Source organism: Eptesicus fuscus, chromosome 16, assembly GCF_027574615.1.
Source record: "Eptesicus fuscus isolate TK198812 chromosome 16, DD_ASM_mEF_20220401, whole genome shotgun sequence".
Taxonomy (NCBI): Eukaryota; Metazoa; Chordata; class Mammalia; order Chiroptera; family Vespertilionidae; genus Eptesicus; species Eptesicus fuscus.
In genome coordinates, this window is record NC_072488.1 from 39,349,625 (window position 1) to 39,368,575 (window position 18,951).

Sequence of the window (18,951 nt, forward strand, 5' to 3'; positions counted from 1 at the left end):
CATTCAAGTTTTTATCTCAGTTATGGAGGAAGTTATCATGCAATTACTGTACATTATCTTTCAGTGCTGGTTGGAGGAGAAGTTTGCAAACTTGTTATTGATAACCTTTGAATGTGAGTTCAACGAAAACCATGCAAATGCAGCTGTCTACTAAGATAAAAAAAATTTTTTTACCATGATATATGAGAGAAAGGGGGGATTTTTAATTTAACCTCAACCAATCAGCACAATATTTTTAAACATTTGAGCAACTGTAAAGGTTAACAAGCAAAACGATCTCAGGTAGGTATGCTTCTTAAATCATCCTCTGCCAGAGGCCTCGTTTTTAACGATGGGAAGGAGGGCTGGCTGGCTGAACAGATTTCTTTAGATCCTCCAGCTGAAGTTGAATTGATCTTGACACTGCTCCAGAAGAGTCTACTCTTGTCATTTGGGTTTGATGGTGAATGATATACATCTGGCTTCGCTAAATAAAAAGGCACCCCACACATAATGAACAGCTCATTGTCATACATAAAGAATGGTTGACTCAGTGTGATGGGCAAGCCACAGAGGACTCATTTGAAGTCTCCCTATCTAACTATTAAGGACTATTGACATAGACACATGCTGAAAGGAAGATAGATAGATGATAGATAGATAGATAGATAGATAGATAGATAGATAGATAGATGATAGATAGATAGATTGATGATAAATAGATGGCTCATTGGTCTTTCAAATATGTTTTAGGAAAAGAACTAAAAATAAGCCTCCTGTTTAGTACTGCCAGGCAATGGCACGACAGTGTTGGAAAGCCAGCCTGGTCGCTGGTTGATTGGGGCCATCTCTGTCCTTGTCTTTGGGAGTACCAGAGTGCCCTGTGCGCAATCACACAATGCATAAAGGCGCGGGTCATTTCTAGGACAGATAATTGAACATTAATACTCACTGACACTGTCGAAGGAATGATATGTCAACCTGACAGGGCCTATGTGCTTACATCTGCTGATTGGCTGCGGACGGAGGCTGTGTGTCAGGACCAGACCCCAGGCCTGGCTGCGGCAGGGCCAAGGATGACGCAGTCATTAATCACAAGCTGCCATCGTGGGCCAAGGCAGTGCCTGTGAAATCACTCCACATCCTGTGTGTGGCTGGCACGGTGCATCTGTTGTGTTCTAGAGTTTCGAGGTATGGCTCTCATTTAAAACAAAACAAAGCACTTAAGACTTTTAGTTTGTGTCTTCTCACTACAATTTTTAGTGGGCCAAATGTCTCTCTCTCTCTCTCCCTCTCTTTCTCCCTCTCCCCCTCTTCCTCCCTTCCTTCCTTCCTTCCTTCCTTCCTTCCTTCCTTTTTCCCTCCCTTCCTTCCTTCCTTCCTTCCTTCCTCCCTTCCTTCCTTCCTTCCTTCCTTCCTTCCTTCCTTCCTTCCTTCTTTCCTTCCTTCCTGAAACTAGCTATACATTCTGAATAAATGGGGGTGTTTTAGTGGCTGACAGGGAGGTCTTTAGGAGGTGTCTTTTGTTCCTATGGAAATTGATGAGTTTCTGGTTTCCTGAGTCACCATAGATATCTATAATAATAAAAGCATAATATGCTAATTAGACCCCACATCCTTCTGGACGACCTTCCAGACAAAGCCGAGGCTGCAAGAGATGCCCTGGTCAAGGGTGCCAGAGGGAAGCCGGTGCCGGCCGCTGGGGGAAGGAAGGCCTATTCTTGCATGAATTTTGTGCATCGGGCCTCTAGTGTAGTATAATAGAGAAATGTGGGTCCTTGGGCTTAAGGATTAAAGTGAAGTTACTTGTTAATGATTTATTTATTTTTGATTCTCAACAAAATATTAAACTCTGTAGGCAGAGTTCTGAACAGTGGAAAAAGAGGTCTATGCAATTATTTTCTTATTCCTGAAATCATATGAGCAGCACTTCCCTGCCTCATTTATAATAAATCTTTAGTGAGTTAATCCCTTTGCTCCAATAATTCCACAGCCAACACTTTACTGAACATGCATCCATTCAGAGAAAAGAATCATGGAACAATCAGGAGACCTCTGACACTCACCCCAATCATGCCTTCTTAAAATGGGGGTACTCTGGTGGGTTTACTCAGCGTAGGTTTCCAGTGCACATAGAATGTTATCAGATAGGGCTCCAGAGAGCAGCCATTATCACATATTGGTTAACATCACAGATTTTTTTAAATCCCAGTTGCACTGAAGCCATGAAAAAAAGAAAAAAAGCTTTCATCTGTAAAATCTAGTTTCCCTTTGTTATTAAAATAAATGAAGCCATTAAACAAAATAGATGCATTTAATAGTCGAGTCCATCATTTGGCATCAACAAAATGATGCAATTTTGCATTTTTTAAATTCAGCGCTGCCATCTTAGAAGGTTTGATGTGAGGTGCTGATACAAATGTGTTGGAGTTTCTGGAACTTTATACCCCATTACATATATATTTTCCTTTTTAGTTTGCTGCTTTCTATGTTTATCTGGACCTCCTTAAACAAAAAGTAAAATTCTGGCTAAGAAGGCTTACAAAAAAAATCTTGCGACCAAATGAATTAATTGTAGCTATTGATGAGCTCTTCTTGCGAGTGTGCTGGAATTGAAATAATTTCCAAATACTTTATTTCCAAAGGTTTGTTTTTAATTACAGTGGCATTTGGTTGGCATGCAAGGGCGAGTTCTCACTCTTCATCTATGCGAGCTGGAGCCCAGGCCAAAAGATTCTCCGGTCCCTTCTCTCGAGAGCACACTTTTCTGCCAAATGTGCCACTCATTCCCTGCCAAGGAAGGTGGGCGAATTGCCACTTCTGACTCCCAGCCACCAAAAGACAAAGGCTCTCAACATCCCCTCGTCCAGTGAGCCAGAATGGGCCTCACACCTTGAAGGTTCCGGATTATTGATTTTTCCTCCCCGGAGACTTTATAATTTGAAATATTTTCTCAGTGCCTCTGTCGGTCCCCTAGGGTGATTTAGGCACTTTCAGGAGTGTGTGAACCCTTGAAGGCCACTGGAGGGTCATTGAAGTGTCCTTACTCATCTGCCTGAGGCCTGAACACATCGCGACTGTCAGTCTTGTCTCCTATATCTGGCTTTTTTAGTGTTTTCTTTTTTACACTCTTTTCGTAAGAACATAGTAATTATTTATTTACTTCTGTAAAGCTCAAATAAATTCAAGAGGGGCCATAGCTGCGTGTGAAACATCTGATAGGGAAAACACTCTCCTTTCCTTTTAGCGGCACCCGCTCTGTGATAAACTGTACAAATTGAAAATGTGCGGCTTCTTGCCCAGCTGGTGTGGCTTAGTGGTTGAGCCTCTACCCATGGACTGAGAGGTGGCAGGTTTGATTCCCAGTTAGGGCACATGCCTGGGTTGCAGGCTTAATTCCCAGTAGGGGGCGTGCAGGAGGCAGCCAATCCATGTTTCTCATTGATGTTTCTATCTCTCTATCCCTCTTCCTCCCTCTCTCTAAAATCAATAAAACATATTTTAAAAAGAAAAAAGAAAATGTGAGGGATCTTTAAAAAAAAGTATTTCAAGATGGTAACAATAGCATGTTAAACCAGGCCTGGGGCCTTTTTTGTGGGGGCCCAGTGTGCCCCATGTAACTGCCTTTGAAGCTGGCCCTGCCTTTAGGTATTCTGAAGGTATGTCCAAATAAAGAGAAAACTTTAAAACTTAGGGGGGAAAGTCTAATTTAGCACTAGAAAAAAATACAAGAAATACTTAGTCTGATATGATTCTTCCCTACAAATTGAGATTTTATATATATATAAATTTTTACATAGGTTAACCCAACATTGAGCGTCATCTCAGATTCAGCGACTCTTTGCTAAGCACTGGATACATGCCAGGTACTATGCTAAGCAAATTGATGATGTGGTCTCATTTGACTGCCATTCGAGTTGACATCCTCATTTTCCTGATGAGGAAGCCGAAACTCAAGAGGCCTGAGATGCTTCCATGAAGTCACACCGTTAGTGTGGTCCCTGGGCTAAAGGAACTGAGTGAATCGGTACACCTAACTGCACCTTTTGAAAGCAGTAACTCCCAAACTGTTTTCCTTTGAGTTGTCATTTGTCAATGTGTAACCACAGCCCTGAAACAGAAATGGACTTCTGACCATGCTCCTGGCCTATGCAGATGGTGTCTTTCCCCGTAGACCCACGTCCTCCTAGGAAGTGTCTTAGGGAGGGGAAATCAGGCCCCTTGTATATGCAATTCGCAACCTTATGTCACACACGACATGGCACAGAAAGACACATGGCAGAAAACAAAACTAAATCTGTTTCAAAGAGGAACAAACTACCCAGTCATGGGCAAGGATATTTCTTTTCCACAAGCCCTGTTAGAAGGGGCAAATGCCCTGTGGAAGACTTGAGCATTACCAATGGAATCACTTAAGTTTCCTGGAAATGATGACCACGGATTGGAAAGGTGCTCTGCTTTGGCTCTAGCTGGCGTTCTTTGCTTTGCCCTGGGTGTAAGCAATGCACGTTTACACATTGAAACAGAGGCCGGGTTCTCCAACTCACAGTTAGGCTTCTGACAGATGTGCCTGCAGCTTTCCATTTGATCAGTAACAAGATAGACTTTGAGCTCCAGTAGCGTGGGAAGGGGACGAGATGGAGAAGTAGGAGGCCTGGACTCCAGGCCTAAGAGCCACAACTTGGTGGCCACAGAGCCTGCCATGTGTCCACTCTGAGTTTTGTTTTTCCTCCTGTCGGATGGAGACAAAATTACCTGCCCTTCCAACCTCACCAAGTAATTGTGAGGCTCACATTTGGTAAAATGTAATAGAAGTTCTTTGAAAATGTAAAATACAAATAGGAAGGAAATAAGGGATCATCCAAGTTAACAAACAAACAAACAAACAAAAAACACACTGGCCTTCAAGTTCACTTCGATTGAGTCCCTTTATTTCTGCCAGTTTTATCTTGAAATCTTGCCGGTGGCAGGTTCGCTCTTCCTCCCACTTGTCCAGGTGTTACAGGAACATCTGTGAGATCAGGGAGAACCCCACAGAAATAAGGCCACAGTGGTGCTAGCATGTCCCTGTCCAGTTACATTGGACAACTGAGAAAGCGTAATTTGGGAAACAAACACTGGGGATGTGCCCAAATTTGACTAAGACTCTTCCCTCTCCCATAATCCACCCTGGAGACAGACAGCGAATTCACGTCAATAAATACTTTGGGGACTTAAAAATGGTTTGCTTAAGAAGGTTCATAAAGATAAAGGTAATCTTATTACTAAAACCATTTAAAGTTTTTAGGTTCTTTTTTTTTTTTTTTTCTCAAGGGGAAATTCTCTCCAGTTTGATTGCAAGATAAAGGTTTTGTTGTTAACCAAGATAAAATATAGTGCTGAATAATCTCTTAAAAATTGAAGTGTATGTTACAGAGAATAGAGATAATTAAATAGCTTAGACTACAGTGGGGAAAGGGAAAAGAGTTTTCCTGAAAATTAGCTTAGTAAAGGTAAATTGCATTTGAATCTTAACTTCAAATCTGGGTGCTCTGCTATTTGGCATATGTTGAATTGATAATGCCCGTGTGTTAAAGAATTCTGATTGTTTCTTTTGCCTCTCTCACAGCTTATAAAAATGCAAGCAGACCCACCTAATGAATATTAATAGGAATGATGTCTAGATAACACATAAACCCCCTGGATCTGTGGACTTTGGATGGAGTAGTCAGAGAGGATTTCTGTGGCTTTATTTAATGCCAAATTTACATACTTTTAAAGAATAAACATCATCTTAATATTTTAATATCAATATTCCAAAGTAGAGAGTTTAGGGAAGTGAAAAAGCTTAATTTCCCTTCCCTGAACATTATATTCACCAAGGTCTGCATTTGAAGAGACAGGAAACTGTTAGCTAAAAAAGAAATTAACTTAATCCCCCTTCATTAAGTTCCAGCCTTTTTTTTTTGTTACTTAGAGACAAGTAATAATTATACCCGCAGCAATGCAAAGCGTGTTTTACACTTTTGTTATACAAAAGAACTGCAGTTGTTAAGGTGACAGCAAAAGAAAATGAGAACATCGATAAATACTGGTATATTTTGTTCCGAAATCTTCTCTGACTCTTGCAAGTACATTTCACTCAGGTGTCTGAGCAGCATTTTAATTCATTAACAGCAAAAAAATCTACACACGTGATTTTAGAGAATGTCAATCAACTAGCTACACAATATTTTCCCAGCTAAGGTTATAAACACAGCAGCCAAGTGGGTGGAAGAGATCTCGAACGAATCTACATCCCAGTCTTTTTGAGAATACAGAAAAGGTGGGCCTATTGTCTCCAAGTTGTTTTTTGCATGGAACTGTTAGCAAGTACATAGTAAATCTCAGACGTGTATATTATTGAAAGCACATGCATTCTCTCGCTCTCTCTCTCTTTCTGGCATTGTGAAACGACTTTTTTAAGTTTTAGTTTTACAAAGGGGGGAAATCATTAAAATGTAGTTTGTACCATTACCGTCCATTATTTGTCATCTTTATGGCCGTTCTATAGTGTTCATTGCACCTTTAATGGTAAGCTTGGTCAGGAGAGGTGAGCGGGCTGTGCACACGCTTGGCTGCGGGTGCTGCTGACAGTGTCTGCTCGCTGGGCTTCCATCCACGTCCCTGTAGATTTTAATGTCCCCACAGACTGCTGGCAGCCTGCTTCCAGCTGTGGCAGGCATGATGCAGTGAATTGCTTTTGAATGTTCTTTACTCAAATAGGCAGTAATTACAAGCTTAAAGAGGTTTAGTGGTCCAGTAAACTACATAATCACCCCTGAATTAGCCCGGGCTCATCAGTTGCAGTCCAGCAAGCTCGAGTCTGCTGTTTGTATGCAGCCTTGATCACATAGCAACCTGATCAGCAGGTGTGGAACAGCCAGAGTCCCCCATAAACACAACTGTCTACTGGGGACAATGATCTCTAATGAGATGAGGCTACACCATCGCTGTAATTTAAGTGGGAAAATTAGCACTAGAGAATGAGTACCAGTTCCAGGGGTCTTTAGTCATATCAGGAGCAGCAGGAATTCATTCTCTCTCTCTCTCTCTCTCTCTCTCTCTCTCTCTCTCTCTCTCTCTCTCTCTCTCTCTCTCTCCCTCCCTCTCCCTCTCCCTCTCTCTCTCTCCCTATTTCTGGCTTTCTGTCTCAAAAGAAAACCTTCTCATCGAGTGTACTGTTTTTGCTTCTAACTTACAGATACTTGATTTTTTATACAGGGATTTTTCCCCTGAATATTTAATGCTGGACAGGGCATGTGTACTAGCAAAGGCAGTAATGATGACTGTCAACAGACTCATTCCAGAATGGTATTGTTGTATTTCATCTTCCTTGTCTTTTCTCTTAACGGCCTCAAAACCTTTTCACTTTGATTTTTAAAGTGGAAAAGTGTTCTCCGGGTTGGGGCTAGGTCTCCTTTTTGCTGGCATGCTCTCTGAAATAGTAGGCATGAGCTGTAAGCACTTTGGAAAAGATCCTTATTTTATTGGAGTTTATTGTATAAATCAGTCATGAACTTTCTTTTCAGAAAAGTGGTCCAGTATGGTATGCTGCTGTTTTGTTTTATTTGTTAAAGTGAAATTCTTTGGGGAAGAGCTTGTATGTTAAAACAGTCTCCTTTATCGTTTCTTCAGTCCTGTGCTGGGTCCCGTAAGATGGAGAACCTGAATTTTATTACATTGCAGCTAGAAAGTGAAGGGAACTTTTGCAACAAATAAACCCAATAACAACATAGAGCTGATTATGGAGAAACTTTGGGGGGACTTATACTTGCTGAGAAAGACAAATAATAACGGTAATTAAGAGCATCAGGGGCTGCGGAGCTTCTTAGGGTCAACTCCCAGCTCCATCCTACTTGCAAGTAACTTAGACCCTGTGCCTCAGTTTCCTCATCTGTAACTTAAAGGTAAATACACTCACCTCAAAGGACTGACGTAAGGATTAAATGAGCGAATCAGCACTGAGAGCACTGCCTGGCACAGGGAAGGCATTCTATACATGACAGTTAAATAAAGTAAATGCAGTCTGTACTGTTTGGGGATTTGTAGACGTGAATGAGAAAGTTGAACAGTTGTTGAAATGGTGCTGCTAGTTTTCTGATGTATATCTGAAGTCATCTACTTATAAATGCTAGCTGAGGCATTTGGGGTGTCTCTAACTTCAATAGCACTCTTTCATTCAGACCACAAATGTTTATTGGGCACCGGACTGGGCCAGTTGCATTGTGAATAGCATTCGTGTGCTTTTATTAGTATTCTACTACAATGAAATGGTTCCAGTTGTAATTTAACTCATCTTTGACTAAGAGCCACATAAGAAATGAAAGTAATTGGCAAGAAAACCCCACAACAATTTATTTCAAAGCAGACATTTGAAGGCAAATTGTAGTGTAGTTGGATGGAATAGCAGGTATTTGATTCTATGAACCTTCAAGAGAGTTCTTGTATTTAACCTCCATCATTGCTGCGTTTTTAAGCAATGCTATGAACACTAATAAAGTGATGGGTGTATTAATTCTCACTGCGTTTTGTATCTTGTAGCAAAATCTACTACTGCTTCCATTAACAGAGCTGAGTTGTAGAAATAAAAGACATGCACACACATTGAGGTAATAGCTTCTTCATAAAGTGAGTAGTAACCATCAGATATTCATAATTAACTCTCAAGAATGAATGGGATTGCCCATCATTTAGGAGACAAAATAGTTTGGAAGTGAGTTTTTCCAACTGGTATCTGACCACCAGGTTTCAAATCCCAGCTCCACGACTTACCAGCTGTATGAACTTGAGAAAGTTATTTGTCCTTTCTGTGCCCCAGTTTCCTTATCTATAAAATGGGTATAATAGTTGTGTCTGCCTCTTAACGTTTCTGTGAAGATTAAATGAGTTAACACATGTGAAGTATTTGGGAAAATGCCTGGTAGATCTTCCTTACTTCTTAATACATGTTGCCATTATGACTTCTATCACTCCTGCTAATATTACTAAGCTATAATTAATAAAATCCCATTGGATGGATGCTGGCGGGAGAATTTGAGGTGAGATCCTGGTAAACCACCTTCCACCCCTCAGCTCCATCCCTGCCCTTTGAGGTTTGCCCCCGCCCCCCCCCCCCCCCCCCGGGGTGGTGGGTGGGATCCGCAACTCTCTCCTGGACCCAGGCTGTTAGAATTGCAGACAAACACCCAGTCGCTGCTCTCCACAATCCATAACTTTGTTCATGCTCCATTGTCCTATATTTTGGTTTGAAAATGTTTAACTCATAAAAGGGAATGGAGAAATGGGAAAGAAACATCAGTGAGAGCGTAGCCACGTGAAGAGACTCAGGGGAGAGCAGACCTGGCCCCATAACTAAGGGGCTGCGAGCCCCTGTGCGTGTTTTCTCACCGAGCCAAACCTCAGCTTCCTCATCTGTGAAATGGAGCCAAGTCCAGTCACCAAGAGTATGTCAGATAATGGATGTAATGCGTTTGTCCTACTGAGTTCAAATGAGCTATTTTTTCAAATGATTCAAAAAAGCTTGAGTTTTCTCCTCCAGTCCCACCCCCAATGCCTGACTCCTCCCATCTGCTTTTCTTATTGGTCTTTTTTGTGCCTCCTTTTATAGCCACGGTCTTCCACTAAGAGAATGAATATTCAAGGAGTTCATTAATAATCATAACTGTTCAAATAATTTTAGCACTCTTCATGAATTTTAATACCTTTAGGAGGAGGATATAAGTAATTGCTAATTTAGAGTCAAAAGTTTATGTCTTTAATGCATAGACTTAAAAATATTCCTGTAACATATAGTATATGGCTAATAAAGAATAGATCGAAAACATTGTTGTTATTTTAGAATTGCAAGCAACTTTGAAAGAAGTTCCCAATACAAAGCACTATGAAATCCTTTAATATAAGCATTTGTCTTTTTTTATTTAGTGTTTTTATTTTGTATATAATTGATATTTACAAGAAATTAAAGGATCAAATAGGCAAGACAGGCAAGGCACTGTAGTATTTGCCTCTTAAATTGACTGCGAAACAATGCTTTCACTGCCGTGCATTCTAAAGATAGCCTCATTCGTGCAAAAAATAAAGATTGCTATGGAATATTACCCATTGTCCAATGTTTCCTTCCACACTGATGTCACTTTCATTCAATAAGATCAAGTTTAGAGGTTCTCCCTTGACTTCCCTACCTGCACACCTCCACTAGCAACGTCTTCCACCACTGCTGGATACACACGAAATCAGAGATTGTCTGGAAAGTGGTTTGAGTGGGCTTCAGAAAAAGCAAGTGCTGAATGCTCAACGGGGCACATTTGAGTCTGAGCAACGAGGCAATCTGGGAGCGTTGGTGGAGGTTTAAGAAAGCAGGTGGGAATCCTGTGACTTCCTTCATGGTGCTCCAGACACGTTTGGCTTCTTAGCCAGTGCCACCCCACAGTTCTTTGGATGCCAGCGTGTGTGAGGACGCAGGACCCCTCTACTGTGCATTCAGGCGATGTTCTCCGACTGCACAGCGCACTGCTTTTGTAATGCAAATGGGAGGCACAAAGTGTCTCTTTGATAATGTGCAGTCAGAAGACAAAAAAGCATTCACTGAAACAGTAAAACTAATTCATAAAGCTGGAAGACAATAAGGAAGCATTATGGATTTTTTTAAAAGGAAAAAGTATCCTAGATCAATGTGATTGCCACAGTGTAAGCTATTCATAGTCAATGTGTAGGGGGAACATGGCGGCAAGTTTGTTTAAAGTGGGAGAAGTTTTTGTAGGCAAAAAAAAAAATTTTTTTAATGTTAAACAAATATAAATATATTTGGTTAGCAAGTTTCTGTTTATGGACTTCGAGGTCACATACATAGCTAGCTGGTTGTTTTCATTTAGATCCGCAATATTCCCCAGTGACAAAAACTCAGTAGAAGTTTTAAAAGAACACAGAGAGCTAATGGTTAAAAGCCATATGGTGGATTTTTTTTTTTTTTTTTTTGTCTTAAAGGGAGTATCTCTCCATCACATACCAGAGTTTAGCTCAAGGTCAACTTATATTAATGCATTAAACTTAGCTGTGGAGGAGGCAAAGGGCTGGAGGAAAAAGGATAAAAGAAGTTCTGAAATTGTTCCTCCAACATATTCAGCCAAGCAACAGAAAACTGCCTTGATAAGGGTTATATTGGACAGTTGCCATAATTCCTCCTGTTAGATCAGCTCCCCGGGTACCTATTCCTATACCTTTTAAAGTATAGCATGTAACGTTTTGCTTGAAAATTGCTTCCACCTCTATTGCTTTGTTATGGCTGTTTTGCAGTGTCGGTATAGAGGCAGTTCCGTGTCACAAGAAATTACTAATCTGAGGCTTGAGAAGGGGCAGCATAGCCTTCCATTATCTCACCAGCGAGCTCTGTACAGGATTATTTTCAAATTTTCTACTGCCATTACACTGCGCGCTTCGAGTGGGCAAGGCAGCGAGGGAGGGAACCTCATTGAAACTTGGTTACCGGGGTAGATAAGATAAAGTTCATCACTGTCTTGGCATCCACATTTGCCGTCAGGGGTGGAACATTTGATGAAAGGGGTACATTTGGTCAAGGATACTGTTAAGATAGAAGGCTGGACATTTTTCATCTGTGTGTACTGAAGAGTTTCCCTTTTTCCCAAAGCGTCTGCTTGATTGTGCTAATAAATCCGTTTTCTTCCAGTGTAGCATAAACTTGTAAATACCAGACAACTCACATCAGCATCGCCCCTCCCCGATCCCAACCGCAAGAAATAAAATTGGAATTGTGCAGAGAGAACTTTCTTTGGAAAGTTGTAATTTTCTTTGTCACTTCCTATTCTTTGGGGCTGATACAATGACAGTTCCGACGTAACTTTGACAGGAAGGCATATTTAGATGTTTTTTCTTTCAGACATTCTTGATTCCTGTTACACAGGACATACATTCCAGAAATCATTTTCCTCTTTGATGGGGTTTCTAAGCCATCACGGCTGTCCTGGGTCATTATTAGAAGTCGCCATGCAGATCCAGAAACACACGAAGAGTGGCAGACACTGTTTCAGCCAGAGACTGACACTGGGAAGGAGAAGGCAGGGTGTTGATTACTGAAATCGAGATGACCATCCTGTGAGTTGTTTCCTGTAGCTGGGGTTCCAGTGCCCACAAGCCACTTCTTCTGCCCTCTGAGCCCAGCAGCTCTTCTCTCCCCGGCGGGGCCAGCCTAATACATGTGTGCAGGTTTAATGCTGGGAAGGAGGGTCAGCTCTACCCATACATAATCACTGTTTTATGGCTTTCACTCATTCCTGAGGTGTTAATGCAGATCAAATGGGAAACACTCGAGAAAGAACCCTTGCAGCTACTGCACAGCCTAGCCCTCCCGGCTCAATCGTTAATTCTTATTGTAAGATCTAAAGGTAATTTCGTTTGCTCTCTTAATGCCTTGCAGTTCTCCCAGTGGCCCTTGCATATCCTTTCTCAAATTCCCATCTTGATCAATTGTTTGCAAATAATTAAGCTTTTAAGAGATAATGGCATGAGGCTAATGTACACAACAAAGGTGAGGGCTCCTGTCCCTGTCTATCGGAATGGTCAAATTTGCTTTGATATCCCCACGTGGTTAGGTTGATTGCTGTATCTGGCAAGTGCCATCCGTCTTTCCTTCACAAGAACCTACTGATCTCTCTTAAATCAGTGTCCTTGCCATTCAGGTGCAATAATAGCAGAGGTGTTCAGGGGAATGGCAAGGGGTGACCTAGCCCCTTAGTCGCAATGGTTTGGAATGAAATTCCCATTTTCTTCCTAAAATGGCACTTGTCTTTATCTCTTTTGTAAAGTGATGTCTACCTTTGCCCATCTTATGGCCTCACTGGCCCTGGGCGGAATGCACCGGGGCTTTGAGTGTTTGTAGAGAAGCAGCCTTGCCTGTGGCATGTTGGGTTTTTGCCGTCTTTTTTTTTCTTCTTTTTTTTTAAGTCTACAAAGGAATAGCTCTTACTGTCCACAAAAAGCTTATCTGGTAAAGATGCATAGGGTTTAAGATATTTAAACATACTGGATTTCAGTTAAAAAGCCAACTTCTTTGTGAATTTTTGTCTGGCGGTAGATTAGGTACCTGAAGTCATGGCTTTCATGTAATACTAGTAATTATAGATTTTTTTCCCCAGGGAATTGAAGGTTTGTGGAACCCCCAAGGACAAGAACTGGGAGGAAGAAAAACCCTATGCAGTTGACCTGCCGTAGACAAGGGTGTAGGAATTTTTGTCGATACCCCCTTCCCCCGTTAACAATGACCAGATTATTGTGACATTTAATCTTGTCCAGGCTTATTCATTTCTATTAAAAAATATATATCCTGAACAACTGAAAATGGTTTAATGGAGACAGAGTGCTGGGTCTCCATAGCTTGAGGCTGCCTAGCAATTATGCTGCATGAAATTAGACACAGTTTGTTCCAATTACTTAAAATCAGATCACATGAAAAGTGACAGAGGGGAAAAAAGGGTAGAACTTTCTCATTTTATGATATTTAAATTATGAAATCAGAAACTGCAGGATGTGAAAAACAATCTAAATCTGCACTGAAACTTGGAGGGCCATCTGATTGCTCTTTGAAGCTGTAATGATTCAGGTAATTTTAATGATCCAAAGAGAATTTTTCTGACACCACTTGCATAAATAAAATGTGAATTCCATTTGTTTTGTAAGACTAGATCTAAAACTTGCTCAGAAACAGGCGTGCAGAAATATTCTTGAAAACACAGCACAAATAAATGACTGTGACAATTCTCAATTTTCAAAGTAACTAAAGGTAAGTGGCATAAATATTAATTTTTATCCAGTTCTGGTCATACTATTAAGATACAACTAACAATACAGAACAAAGGCACTGCCATCCAGCTATAGTAAAGAGAGACTGTTGACATGTTTGTTAATTCTACTGAAAATCACTGAAAGAGATTTTCATAGGACCCATAAAACTATACGAAAATTACAGAAAATGTTCCAGATTGGAAACCACTTGTGTACATCGGTCTACCACTTTATATGGCAAATACAGTACATTCTCACTTAACGTCATGAGTAGGTTCTTAACCTTTCGTCAAAATAAAGCATACCAAAACCAATTTTACTATCGGCTGATGACGTAAACAAGAGTCAAGTTCCTACAGCATCTCATCAACGTTATAACACGATGCCAAGGAGAAATGACTTCATCCAGGGACCTGCTTAGTGCCAATAGCTGCATGCTTAAATTTTCATATTTCAAAATCAGGCTTATACTCTGTAAGAATTGCTAGCCTGGGTAACCTTTAACTTTGATGGCTCTTAGATGACAAAATTGAGGATTAGAAAAGTTGTTCCTTGTTCAAAGTCTCAGTGAGTGGCAGCATAACGTACAATCTGATAAGGTCATGTGCGCCTAAGTACAATTCTTCAGCTAGTGTTGACATGGAGCTACTATATACCCACCTTAATTCTATTCGTTGGATAAGAGATTCATTTGTTTGCCTTGTGTGGCAAGCCTTTATGCAGTGGGAGGTATGTTTTAAACCTTAGCGTAGAGAGAGGATTGCTCTTAGCCCAGTATCCAATCAGGAGCTTTTTGCCTGGATGACTGGCACTATGTTGAGTAGGGAGATTGTCACATGATCTTAGCCTATTATGAGGCTTATAAACTTTTATTTGAAAAGAGTGGGTTGACTCACTTTTAGGAGTGAAGTAAGGAAAGTGGTGTTATGGATCTCAAATTGCATTGTTTATTCCTCTTGTGGGCTTTGAAAAAATTTTTATTGTACCTTTTGAGGTTGCATCTGACTATCCCTTTATTTCACAACTATTTACTGATTTTCTGTTATGCTAGTCTGGGATTTGAGAACGGTGAACAACAAAGGCATGAGTTTTGGAGCTGCTAAATGACTGGGTAGAGACACACCAAGGAAACAGGCAGTCAGAACAAGTGTTTGAGAGAGCAGTGCTGTTAAGGAAGAAGGAAAAGACTGGTGTGAGAGCGAGAAGGTGGGCAGGTGGAGAGTAGAGTGGGTAAGGCTTGGCATTTGAGTTGAGACACGAAGGTGACATTGGAGCAGGAACCTGAGTGGTAGGGACAAGCTTGAGTGTTGAAAGGATAGAAAGGAGGGTTGAGGTGGGGCTGAGGAGAAGGCCACCAAGGCTGAGAGGTGGGCAGGGCTGGGGAGTGGCGGGCCTAGCAAGCCCTGGTAAGCAGTCTGAAGGTTTTGGGGCAGAGGCCAGGAGGAGAGATCACATCCCTCTTTCATGGTGAAGCTTAGACCCTGGAAGGGAAACAGGAAATATCACTGAGTGGTGTGGCTGCGGACCATCCCTTCCCCTGGTCAGTTTCCTCACCTGTAAGACAGGAGGGACAATCGATTCCATTTATGTCCCTCAAAGGGATATAATGGGGATTAATTACCATCTTGTCTCTAATATACTTGGAGCTCTTTAGAGAAAGGAACTATATTCCATGAAAGCAAAGCCTTTTTCTAATTGTGTATTTATTGATTAAGTGACAATCAAAGACAATGCTTATGGGAAAAATTGCTACATCTCTGCCCTCCGCAAAGGAATCCCAGGTGTATAGGTAGAGAACATATTCAAAGGTGCATATAAGAGCATTAAAGTGGTCATTAACGCGCCTTCTTAGCATCTAATCAGACATTATTAATGAGATGAAAAGCTATGTTAATTAACATTCAATAGACCAGAATTCAGTTTCCTGTGGCACAGACAGTTAAGTTGAGAGGTAGGGGTCCCCTTTCCCACCCGTAAGAGAATAGGCTGTTGACTATCAGAACAGTTTTTATCTCGGGAGAGTTTATTAGGATGCAGTGTTTCAAACGAGGCAGTGTCTCCATAGATGCACACCGTGTCCTCAGCTCCTGTCCCAGGCTGTAGGAACGTATATTTCTGATTCAAATATAGTTGATTATTGAACAAAAAATATTTGTGCCCAAACTCATTTCAGTAGAATTCCAAACATTCTTACAAGAAGGTACGGATTTTGTTTTCTTATCTAATCCTGTAATGCTTTTTTATCCTGTTTTATGAGGATCATAGCTGGGCTTGTTCATAGCATGCAAACTATGCTGGTCTTTGACCTTATATTGGCCTATGTTCAGAATCCCAGCATGTGTTGACATTCAGATAGGGAAACAAACTTTGGTTGAATTGCGTTTGTTTGTGCTTCTCAGAAGAGCTCAGAAGAACAGTGGATTAAAAATGCACCCACTTTAATTTTGATATTTGCATCCAGCAATACGGCATTTGGAGGGAGACTGTCGTGCTATCAAAGTGCCTAGCTGCTGGAGGCCTCAGCTGAGACAGTTGGTCCAAAAGGTTCTGCTTTGGGAGTCCATGGTTCTAATAAAAATATTCCATCAAGTAGTGTACACTTGCGTATGATCCAAAGGGCTTGTCTTTATTTTTATCCTATAAAATGCAGCGAAGACCATACTGAACTTGCCATGTTTGCAGCAAATAAACCTGTTAAAGGATAAACTCAGTATCAAGGTTCTGCAAGTATCCTAAGGAGCTATTTATACACTTCACTAATCTTTGTAATTGGCTGTCTTTTACTGCCATTAATTAGATGATGTAGTATTCCATTAATAAGAGTGACACACCTCAGCATTTTTACCTTTAATTAGTCTTCGCTAGACACTTAGGTTATTGACAAATAGCCTAAATATTGCTTGGCGTACATGTCTCCTGTTTAAGGAGCATATCTGTGTATTATTGAATCCCTGGGCCCCGCTGTGTCACCTGGCATGGGATGTGCACGACCTTCTCTGCCCACGGTACAGTACACGCGCACACACCTATCTGTTTTGTTCTCTTCCAGCACCCTTACCCTTCTGAAGAACAGAAAAAGCAGTTGGCACAAGACACGGGACTCACCATCCTTCAAGTGAACAATTGGTAAGTAATTTGGCTTTGTGTTTGCGCATAATCTGCTTCCCCCTCTGGCGACCTGCAGCTAAGGTTTTGCATTAAGAAGACACACCCAGGTCTGCTGTTTTCCCTGGTGGCTTGTCTGATCCAAAAGTGAAAACAAGCTGCGGAGTGATGGGTGAGAGTCTCTGCTAATATGGAAAAGAAAGCAATGCATAGCTCCCCCCTCCTTTATGAACCATCACGTGTTAGGCATCGTCTAAGTCAGTGTTTAAGTCACCTTCATGATGGCTCTGTGAGCGTATCCCTCTCTATGGCTCCCCTCACCCTCTCCCCGCCCCCTTTTCAGGAGAATGGATAGAAAGAGTGGAACCATCCTATTTTGTATGAAACAAGAAAATCCACCATCACATATCGATCAGGTTTTCAATTCATTGAATAACTAAATTTAGTTAGATTTTGTTAGGGGTGCATTCAATGGATGCACCCCTTCCCCCTTCCCCTTTTTCCCCCTCTTATCTCCTGTCTCTGGAAAAGGAGAAATTACTTGTTTCTACTTTGAAGCTGTTCAAAACCTGATGTGCCTCCGAACTGTTTCTAAATAAATGTGTAAAATCCTGATGTGGGGAGAAGCTGAGATTATGTACCAAGAATCAGCCAACAATATTCTGGCTTAGTGTGTGGTGTGTGCAGGAGGCTTTGAGAGAGTAGGATTTATTACCCTTTGTGAGTGTGCTGAAAGCCAGGCTCCCATAGTCACCCAGAGCTAGTGTCATATTTGAAGGGTATTGAAACCCAATATCCTCTGAAACGAAGTGTATCTAATTAATTGTCCTAATATTTTTAGATTAGTGTTTATGATGGGGGAAACCTTATCCTCTTTGAAGTAAAATCCAGAAAAGGCCCAAAGCCTGGTTGGGGAAAGCAGAGAACTGGGAATGCCAGTTTGCAGACAGAAGTGTTTCTTTCTGTTCAATAAGTGTCAAAGATTAATATTACTGAATCTCTGATTACATGGCCTAATCCATTTTGGTGAATAAATTCGTTCTTGATGTCCATTGCACCTCTATTAACAGACCCTTCTCTCTGTTAGAGAGCCTGGGAGCCTTTGGGAGAGATTTCAGATATATTAAACTCCATTACAGGGAATGTGATTTCTGTCAATATAATTCCATGTATTCTTCAATTTAGTATTTTAGAGATAACAAGCTCCTTACAATATATTTGCCTTTGGAGGATTAATTTACAAAGTGCACTATCTTCAAGACACAGACAGACTCACATAAGCTGTGCTTGTCAGGGTTATCAATTTCTCTGACCTCACTGCAGCCTTGGGAGATCAATTTTTTGCAGCCCTTTTAGCCAAGTGGTTAGGGAACCGACAGAAGACACACCGTACCGAAATGTGTTACTACGAGTTGTGTTGCCGCGGAGGATTTTTGGTTGGTTTATTTTTACCTGCCCCTTGTGTATAAATTTTCAAGACTGTTGATAGTATGTATTTGAACTCAGTCTTTCAACTTGTTTTGGAAGTTAGTATAAGGTAGACCATCAATTTTGCATGCACACCTAAATTCATATATAGTTTCCAGGTTAAGCTGATGGGGAGGCAATTTTAATACAATGGAGGCTGCATAAATATCATATTTCCCTGGGAAATGTTCCCATTCGAGGGCCAAGGAGTGGCAGGGCGAGCTCTAATTAGAGAAGGCAAAGCTCTGCCATTCAGGGGATCTATCACACACGCCATCTCTCTTCCTTCTCAGTGTTGCTAGCAAACTTCATCCATAAACACACATCGTTACCAGAGACCAAATTCCAAGACAAGTTGCTTTCTACAGGTGGACAGACTTATGGCTATTCCTGTAGATGCAGGGGCCGGCAGGTATTCCTGCGACTCCAAGCCACAATCACAATCTGACTGCTTCAGTTTTGTAATTAGAAAGAAGGGGGAGGGGGGACCTTAAAAACATGATGATACATAACATATGATAACTTTTCAAAGTATATGCAGACTTTACCCTAAACTCCTATCCTGCTACTCAATTCCGCACAGGT

The 18,951-nt window shown here is 41.2% G+C and overlaps 1 protein-coding gene across 3 annotated transcripts in view; it reads left to right on the top strand.

Moving 5' to 3' along the window:
• The window catches only part of MEIS1 (Meis homeobox 1), a 135,814-nt gene that overhangs the window by 96,799 nt on the left and 20,064 nt on the right, over nucleotides 1–18,951 (top strand). For all 3 annotated transcript variants that reach the window (XM_054728364.1, XM_054728366.1, XM_008147533.3), the window contains one exon: nucleotides 16,844–16,920. In XM_054728364.1, the coding sequence (XP_054584339.1) occupies nucleotides 16,844–16,920 (77 nt within the window). The remainder of the gene's footprint in view (nucleotides 1–16,843; nucleotides 16,921–18,951) is intronic.